Source organism: Taurulus bubalis (assembly GCF_910589615.1).
Source record: "Taurulus bubalis genome assembly, chromosome: 7".
Lineage (NCBI taxonomy): Eukaryota > Metazoa > Chordata > Actinopteri > Perciformes > Cottidae > Taurulus > Taurulus bubalis.
In genome coordinates, this window is record NC_136595.1 from 14,972,557 (window position 1) to 14,982,606 (window position 10,050).

The 10,050-nt window shown below is 39.3% G+C and overlaps 1 protein-coding gene across 1 annotated transcript in view; it reads right to left on the reverse strand.

Moving 5' to 3' along the window:
* Nucleotides 1-8,722, reverse strand: part of abca7 (ATP-binding cassette, sub-family A (ABC1), member 7) — a gene marked incomplete at its 5' end in the record, with an annotated part of 30,182 nt that extends 21,460 nt beyond the window's left edge. The window contains 11 exons of the mRNA XM_079221428.1: nt 386-583; nt 718-834; nt 1,347-1,486; nt 1,735-1,972; nt 2,314-2,406; nt 2,536-2,733; nt 4,648-4,766; nt 6,184-6,308; nt 7,299-7,440; nt 8,337-8,430; nt 8,657-8,722. Coding sequence (XP_079077554.1) covers nt 386-583; nt 718-834; nt 1,347-1,486; nt 1,735-1,972; nt 2,314-2,406; nt 2,536-2,733; nt 4,648-4,766; nt 6,184-6,308; nt 7,299-7,440; nt 8,337-8,430; nt 8,657-8,722 — 1,530 coding nt within the window. The remainder of the gene's footprint in view (nt 1-385; nt 584-717; nt 835-1,346; nt 1,487-1,734; nt 1,973-2,313; nt 2,407-2,535; nt 2,734-4,647; nt 4,767-6,183; nt 6,309-7,298; nt 7,441-8,336; nt 8,431-8,656) is intronic.
* Nucleotides 8,723-10,050: the final 1,328 nt, after the last annotated feature.

The window sequence follows — 10,050 nt, forward strand, 5'->3', positions numbered from 1 at the left end:
AAGATTCACTATTAACTACTATTTTCCAATCTAACACATTTTATAAGAATATAAATGAGCAAAAAAGTGCTGGCCCTATCTGAAAAAAATGTACAGAAAAAAACATAAACAGGAGAGATGTGAAATCCTGGTCACTAGGAAATGTTCAGACAATATTTAGCCGCGTTAAGCTTTCTAGTCAGCATACTATAGTTTATTAGACGGTGTAAGTGTAGTTAAATGAGTATATTATAAAGTTTTCTTTCCTTCTCTATATTGCATCAAACATGATTTGTTCCATTCTTTTATCTCTTCCGTCTATATTCTCAGACAGATTGAGGCTGGAATTTCTGACATGTTTGGAGAGCAGCATGAAGAGAAAGCAACAATGCCAAAGGATGTGAACCTCAGTGACTTGTGCGAGCGTGGTGATGGTGTGGCTGAGGTCGTTGTAGATGTCCAGCCAGGTAGGCGGTGCGCTGGGCTTCCTTTGGGCATCTGGCGAGGGTGTGGACAGAAAACGTGCGATTCGTGAGGCCGTCCAGGATGTGTTCTCCAGGCGCAGGTTGACCAGTACTGCGACCTCTGGCCGTCTCAGCAAATCCTGTAGCACACACATAAATTGACTTATGTTCATTACCTGGAGACCACACAAACACATTATATGTGAAAAATATATTTTTAGCATCATCCCACACTCATCCTTTCTGAAGAGAGATAGCAGTTTGTAAATCAGACCTGCAGCAGCTGAATCTGCACGCTGCTCTCCATGTAATTCTTGATTTGCGGTCCCACCTCCATCCAGGCTGCATTCAGCTCCTGGATGATCTGCATGTCCTCGAAAGTCTTGTTCATCTTCAGCAGACACAAATAGTATTTAGCTTAGATGGATGTATTTCCTTTGGTTTTTGATCTGACGACACTGCAGTTACGTGTCTGATTTCTCTGGCTGAGCCACCTGGACATCTCAGAACAAAGGTATTTTAAATGTGGTCAGGCTCCTGTCACAATGTTAGACACACAACATTAACATTTGCCTCCTAACTAATACGCTCAGGAGCCTAATGCGCTTGCCAATAACTTGTGATATTAATTGCTTTTAGCAAGAGATGCTTTAAATGCCAATAAATTCCATAAAGTGACAGAACAGAAACACGTCTTCCACTTCAGTAAAGTCTGTCAATGGTAACAATATAACAATTTTTAGCAAACCCCTAAAGGACTTGCTGGTGATATCAACCAGTTTAGCAGACAGATTTTGTACAATCATTCTTAAAAGTTGGTTATTAATGCAGATGATAACTTGAGTGGACATAAAGTTAGTCAGGTGGCAATCATTGGATGGACTCTCTGAGTTTTGACTCTACCTCTTTCATGACTTGTTGTACTGCAGGAGTGTCTGGTGTGTAAAGCAGTTTTCCAATAAACAAAGGTTTTATTCCTCTCCACACAATGCGAGACAGAGGGTTGGACTCAAGACCGTGGATCAAACTTTTACAGAAAGGAGCTGCATGGAGGAAAGCACAAATAAGTCAAACGTTAGACAAAAACAACCGTTTTTTGGTGCCGCTATGGATCTTGAAGATCACAAATGGATATGACAATGAGAAACCTGGTTTTCTATTTATTTATGATAAATTGCATTTACCTTGCTAGGGTAAAAAGCAAGCAATTAACTGAAACGTTTGCAGTGGAAGCCATTCACTTAACTTTGAAATATCAGAACATGTTTCCAATCATATCAAAGCCTCTTACTGGTGTCGTTGTCACGGTCCGTGTCTGTGTCTTCAGTTCCATTTTTTCCTAAGAAGGACTTGATGTCATTGTCCTCATACCAGTTAAGTGATGGGATGCGCTCACCGCCAACCTCAGGGTGACCGCACATGATCCTCGAAAAAGCCCGAAAACTCTCTCTGGGTAAAGCTGAGCGATTTTTTGGAGACAGAAGACGAAGAGCTATACTCATGTCTGCAAAGCTGGACAGGGAGGAGAACTGAAGGGAGACAGAGAAGTAAGACAGAAGACCGGGAGAAGTAAGGAAATAAAGAAGAGAAGAGATGAAGGAAGAAAATAGATTAAAAAAAGATTACATTTTGTTATTGCTGGGAGAACATTTGGTACATTTTATTCAGCCATAAAATGAGAAAAACGTTATATAAAAACAGATAAATATAAAAAATAATGTCACCTCATCAATTAAAGATTTCTGGTCTGATTTGTTTACGGTGATTAATTCATAATAAATCAAAACGCACCTCCCCCAATGTCTGTCCAATCAAGAGACTGTCAAACCAAATACAGACACAGATGGACATGGAAATCGTGTGTTCTTACATCATCGATGAGGACTGCCAGCTCTTGGGAAATTGAGGTGACGGCCTGACTAATGACCCTGAGGTCTCCAGCGTTCGCCATCAGACGTTCTCTCTGACAGGAAGGACCGACAGACAGGTTTACTGATGGTACAGTGTCACAGCAAACAGCCGGGAGACTGCATTCTGATCTATTGATTTTTGCACTGGTAAGCAAAGTATTTTTGCAAAAGGTGATTTCTACCGTGAAGAACTTGGTAAAGTCGAGCTGAGAGAGAAAAAGGCGTTCAGCCTCCCGCAGGATGTCAGCTGGCAGGTTGCACAGCTGAGTCTGAAGATCATTCATGGTGGCTTCTCCTTTGTCCACCTTCAGAAACTGTCCCAACATGCTCGCATTACACACCAAGTCCTTCAGCTGCATCTGAGCACCAGCCACAGAAATCTGGATAGATAAAATGAATGCCCCACATTTACATTTAATAGACTTAGGCTCAAACTAATAATACATACAAATTATTTACCTGTAGTTATCATCAGTGTTGATAGCAAAACATTCCGTGATACTTATTCAGTAAAGCCTATTTACCTTTCACATCAAGTTTAAAGTTTACCTGTATTTACGCATATTTAAATTAGTTCAACAATTCATAATTCCTATTTTATTTTTTAACTTGGACTGAAAAAGTCTTATTTGCTGTCCCTTTCATTATAATATATTCAAAATTGATTTTGGATATTTTTTTGGTCGGAAAGGTGTCAGAAAAGCAGGGCTATACCGAATATATTTTTTCTATATTTGAAACCTCTATTGTGATTTTTGAATGACGCTTTGAATTGCTGTCATCATATTTTATTTTATTATATAGGTTAGGCTGGTAAAATGTAATGTAATTTAATTTATGGTAAATTGCTGTCATCATATTTTATTTTATTATATAGGTTAGGCTGGTAAAATGTAATGTAATTTAATTTATGGTAAATGGACTCTTACACTTCCGACCACTCAAAGTGCTCTAACACCACATGTCATCATTCACCCATTCACACCCATTCATGCACTGATGGGAGGAGCTACCATGCAATGTGCCACCTGTCCATCAGGAGTAGCTCACATTAGGCTCGTTCGTTAGAGCTGCACCTCGCCTGGAATCCAGACGAGAGCAGGCGGTCGCAGCAGGAGGCTTTGTCAATAAACTGCGATCAAGTCGGACAGTTTTCAGCTGCGTTCAAAGTAAACACAGGAAGTCACAGAAAAAATGACTTCCTGTTAGTTCCGAACTTTTGTCTACTTATAGTTTACAGATCACGTTTGGATTTATTAATTTGTGTTTGTAAATATATATTTATGTAGAAATGTGTGTGTAGCTGCATCCTTTGGTCTTTTTATGTCTGCCTGTGAAATACATTACTAGTAGTTTTGATGTGTGTTGTATAAATACGATTTTGTATTAACAACCAAACAAGAAATGTGCTTAGATCAAACATGAGGCTAATAATCAATAATCCAGCGTTAAGTATTCCAACTACACATAAAATAAGGATTTTCGACAACACGTGGTGTTTGCTGTCAGATCTAAGAGCCAATCAGCTCTCTGATGTGGCGACAGCCAGGCGTTTCCCATCATGCACTGGGCCACGCAGTCGTTGGAAAGCAACTGCGGCAACTGACAGCCGGCTTGGTCTCGTGAGAGTATCGTTGACCACGTGTGCATGACGTCAGAGCAAGTCGGGAGCAAGTCGGACACAAATCTAACCGGCATGCATTGCGCGCCGATCGCCGCCGATCGATTCTGCGCAGAACTGGCTCATCTCGAACGAGCCTATTCACACACCGTAGGCACAGCTACGGGAGCAGCTTGGGGTTATGTGTCCCAAGAACACATCGACATGGACTAGCAGAGCCGAAGACTGAACAGTCAATCCTCTGATTGAAGGATGATTCTGTGCTACCACTCATCCACAGTGGTGCTGTTAGACTGCTGCTAAACTGCCCAGTTAAAGCAGGTGCGGATCTCCCTTTGTGTGCGTCAGGCTCAAGCAAACAGTTTTTAACCACAGTGAAAATGTTTTTTGAAATTCTCACTGTCCTACGCATCCACAAAAGTAAATATATAATACACTGACAAATGAAATACTGATAATATAGTGTAGCTAATCTTTATCTGTAACTATGCAGAAATACCGGGTTTTAAGAGAATAAATAGAAATGCAAGTATGTCAATGTCAATGTTATGAATGAAGCTTCAAACTATTCGGTCCAGCGCTGCAGAACAGATAAACCAATTTAACAAAATCCAAATGCTGAAGGCTAAAGAGGGTCTGTTTGTTATCAAAGGATATTCAGCAGATAACTCACCTGAAAATCGAGACGAGCCTTCAGCAGCTGGTCCACAGTCACAGACGACAGGTTGCCATTGGTCAGGAGGAAGCTGGAGAACGTCTCATTGGCTCTCAGGTATTCTTCTACTGGGAGATCTACAGCAGAAACCCAAACATTAGGTGCTTGTCAGTGCTACAAATAAAACACTATTTATTACAAATAAAAGTCTACATCCAAAATAACCATTTATACTGTGAATAGATAGTTTCAAACAAAACTGTTTGCCGGTTAGTTCCTGCTCTGGGATTATAATACATTTGTTGTTTTGCAGTTTATGAATGGCATCTAATGATCAAATTCTTACTTATTCTGATAATTCCATATTTAACATCTCTGCATGAAACCAAGAATACAATGTTTGCCTGTGGTTGGCTGATTTTAGTCTGTTTTATCAGGCAGGTACCAAACCATTATTAATAAAAATGTTAATTTTTAATAAAAATAAATTGCACTCAGCTCGAGAGACAGAACTATTCTATAGTCGTATTGGAGTTGGAAAGTCAAGCAGGCAATTCACACTCCCTTGTGAGGGTTAACGTTACCATTTAAGTTATTTCTGTCACCTGAAAAGATGTAACGCTGAGAAACTTTTACAATAATTTTTAGGTTAAAAAATAACAGTGTGTTTATAGTATCAGTGGGTGAGGATTGTGGAGTCAGCAGGTGTCTAGTAGGCAGTAGGGTGGAATTTGTTGCTGAAAAACCTCACTAAAGAAACTGCTTTCATTCATCCAATTGTTTGTAGTCATGTAATTGAATCTGCCCGCATCAGAGAGGGAAAACGGTCGGTCTGTGCTGCTGCACAACAGAAGTAAATGGACACATTCATCCGGTAACTCGACACCTGTTTAAAGCCATTCACACAGATCAGCTACTGGCTGCTACTGTACGCTCTCAGGCCTTCTCAGATCTGGGAACAGAACTGCTTCCAAAATGAATTCAGTGTCTCTATTGTATCGATGGCATGCAGGGACTTGATCCTGCTATCAATTCAATTTATTTATTTGTTAGTTAGTTTTCTGTTTAATAAAGAAATGAGTTTGTTAAGTTATTCAAAAACTAGCATATGCATAGCAAGCTTGTTCATTAGTTCTGACATTTGACATTTGAGTTCATTTGGTTGTAGTCACTGATTCAAACATTGTGGTGATCTTGACTTCTTGGACTTTACCACACTCTGACCTTGCTTAACCTTTAAACTACAATACAACTTCACTGACAAAAGCCAAGGCTGTATTCAGTTTCTCCATACACATAATTAATTAATGTGTCTTGGAGAGCAACCTTGAAGATATTACTTGACATTATAGACTCATGTCCACTTTGTGTGTGTTTTGCATGGCAACATTTCTTAACTCAGTCATTGCTGTAAATATAATGATATCTATTTGACTTTATGGCAAGTAGTGCCCACCAGGGTTTAAAATTAGAACGTAAACAACCAATGTGTTTAAATGTCAAGAAATCCCTTCAGGTCAGTGCTACAGGAGATTCAAACTAGCTGTGGTGTACTTGGCCAGGCTCCAGGTCTCTCTCCCAGCCTTCGGACACTCTCCATTAGGTCCTGAAAGCCAGAGAATCCCCGGTTTCCACTGTAGGACAGAACAGTCTGCGCGTCCACGAAGAGACGAGACAGTCTGGGGGAGATAGCTTTTTAGTAAAGATCAACTCTGCAAACAATACCAACTTAACTTTAACTTCTGGGCAAATTGGAGAATTGTAAATTTGGTTGTTTCTACGCTTGAAAGAAATTGTTCTCAGATCAGACGTAGGGGTTCCACAGAAGCAACTAATAGCACCAAAGTCTAGATAAAAAAAAGCACTGAACCCCAAATTGCTCTTGATGGTCAGGCCTACAGCTTTGCATGTTAGCTCCGTGTGAGTAGCAACTTGTAAAGCTGTTAAAAGCGCTACATAAATGCAGCTACTTAGCAGTTACATAAACAAAAGAAAGAAATTAATGGTTTAAACAAAAAGTTGAATCGGGTTAGTGAAAGTAGAATCAATAAATAGTCTGACACATAACCCCCCATCTTCTGATCTGCTCTAAAAGCATGAATACCAGTATACGGCTTTATTCACATGTCCAACTATTCATTTGAGGTGTGCTAATGCAAGGTCATACAAAGTACACAAACTGTTGGTGATAAGCTAGAACAAACTCTGGAGCCATTGATGGCAAAATATTGTCCAGTTACCTGCATATTGTGAATATGAATGTACTGTATCTGTTTGTAGGGATTAAGCTAGGACATGCTAGAGTAGGTATGTTCTTGGATGTTGAGTATGTATAATCTTGCTCAAAGACTATGTTTTGCTTCGTCTCATCTGTTAGATGGAAGCAATAATTCTGAAACACTGTAAACTAAGTGGGTCTTAAACCCTGGCTGCAGTAAACTGTATGCAGCAACATTGCAATGTGGTCAACAGTGTTCTTGCTCTAATAAACTGAATTCAAAGTCAATAACAACTGGGGGATTTTATTTCTAAATAAACAACATGTTTAATCCTACCATACACTTTGACTGACTGCAGTTTATCTTTTGGGCTATTTTATTCCTCAATGATCCCCTGGTAAACTCCAGCTCTCCAGACAGCTGTCCATCTTTTACATCCAGTTTACCTACATGGAGTTGTCAAAGTTGCCTACTTGGCCCAGCGTCTCCCCTGGTGTCGGGCTGTGGAAGCATGGGTTGTTGATGTTGCAGATAATGCCCTGGATCCAGGGCAAGGTGCCTGCTGATGGCAAGGCTTTGTTTGGAAAGTGACCTACAAGCAAAGAAAAAGAAAAAGAAAGACAAACAGTTCAGTACCAGGAGATTAGCCCGAAATACGAAACAATGAAAATACTGTGGTAGTGACCTGAAACCCAATCTACAGGCAGCCGACTGAAAAACAATCCTAACATAACCCAAACTGCTGTTACGTGAACTAATATTGTGTTTTTTGTACAACTGATACCAAATTATAATGTTATCATCGTCAAATTGATGTGAGCTGCCTTAACTCTAAAGAAGACAAAAAAACAGTAAACAAGAAACATTTTCTAATGTATTCTTTATGTAAATGTCTATGAAATAACAAATGAAAAAAAAAAACATGCACAGGTGGCAAGTTGTTGCTGCTCATAAGCCAAATTAGGTGTATGTTGCACAATAAAGTACACAACTGTTCTCAATGTCCACTCATTTATTTGGAAAACATTATTAGTTTGTAGTACAAGTATTAAGTTAAACATTTTATGAATATTGTATTCCTTGTATCAACAATGAATAACTAAAGTTAGTCATCTGCAAGGCTTTGTTTTGTGTTTTTTTGGTTTATTTAAAGTTGGAAGTTTACTTTTTCTACAAAATTAAGAAACTATGTAGCTTTTAAGGGTCATACAAAATGTAAGGCATTAACCGACTGGCCTATATCACGTTATGTAGCGTGTGGTGTTGTGTTTAATTATGTTACCATGTCATGGTATGCTAATTGAAGACTTCTCAAAGAAGGTCAAGAACACAACAGGTTAGGAAAACAATTGTGCCGACAAGACTCACTCTCAGTTAGTTAATACTCCTAAACTGGTTGGCATGACGCCATTTTCTGAACTGTAAGTGTGTGTGTGTGTGTGTGTGTGTGTGTGTGTCTGAAAAGACACTTTAAATAAGATCACTCACATTGGCTCTGTTTGTAGGGAGGGTGTGAATGGCGAACCGAGATGAGGATAACGAAGAGGAAGAGCGGCCATAGGAGCTCGATGATCAGCTGGATCTGCATTAGAGGAAAACATATGAGCTGTTATAAATAATCAAGGAACTTTATAGACCTCTGCTAGAGAGTATCAGGACTATCTCCCAACCTTGTCATCTAGTGTGACCTACACTGTAAGTGAAACAAATAGACAGTTGTGATGTTTCATGAAACTTCAGACATTTTATATTATATTTTTAATCAACAAACAATTAAATGACTTTCTGTTAAATGAAAATGTGGCCACCTTGTTCCGCCTGCGGTATGTGATGTTCTTCCAAAGCAGAAGGGAAAGCTGTCGTAAAAATCCCATCTCTTTGATCGGCTACCTGGCCATGATGCAAAGCTGGAAAACCCAAATTGTGTTGTGAAAAAGACAAGTCAGCAGGGCGTCCTAGTTTTCAAGTTGTTGTCACATGCGGCTGCTGTGTCCCCACTTCAACTACAGCTGGAGACATTTATCGCATTTCATCGTCTTCTTAGTCTCACTGTTTCCTGTCTTTCTCTAATGCCACATATCAAATATAGGCAAATTACTGTAAAATACTACTACACAGATACAGACACACGCACAGACACACGCACAGACACACACACAGACACACACACAGACACACAGACACACACACACACACACACACACACACACACACACACGCTCTATGTCCCTTTGGACAAAAACGTCTGCCAAATGAATGTAACATAATGGCAACTTTGCTCATGGGCAGCTCTCATGGCAGCAATAGGAAGGTCACATGTACAACTTAAATTAATGACACTGACAGAGATGAGATATAATTTGTTTTAGTGGAGGCTAAATGACAGACAGTAACTGACTAGATATATAATAACCCAATTTGACTTTTGTGCCATTATCTTGAGTTAGTGTTCTCTGAAATATTTTGTTACTCTCCTCCCAAATTGTTTATGTATTTATTCACAGACAAAATACATTTCTCTGGTTTCAGGTTGTTTAACTGCTATCATTGTAGGCACTATTTGTTTTTACATTTAAAGTGAATGATTAAAGTGTTAATAAAATCATTGGATTTTGCGGCTTTAAAATGAGGTAATTTGACTTCTGATGTCTACGATGAATAAGCTCATTATTAGTGAGGACTGTAGTGAGAAACTGTCGCAGACCTTTGCCCTGCAGAGGACACAACTGTGGCTGAGGACAGTTGAGTTTATTCCTCAGCATGAAACTTTTAACTTTTATATGTCATGATTTAGACACTTATGTGGTGAAGAAAGGTATGGTGTTCTGTATGTGATGGATCCATCAGGTTGTTTTTATATTTGTTGTGAGTGAAGGTTGTCTTGTGTGCCTGCTGTGATCTGCTCAAGATGGACAATCCCCTGCTTTATCTCAAAAGCCTCTTGATCCTAACAGCTGACCTGTTTCAGTCAGAGACTTTTAACATTTACTTTTTTTCTGTGAACGCCTCCAGATTACGGCAACTTCCTCCTGTTTGTGCTGTAGTTAGTAAATAATCAGAAACTCTGGATAATGATTTGTGCCAGGTAGAAAAATTTAGCCAGGCTCATTTCTTTTGCATCTACAAAAGACATTGGGTCACCTTAAAGTCAATTGTTCTTAATGAATCTGTTTACACAAATGGCAGTGCAGGATACAGGTGT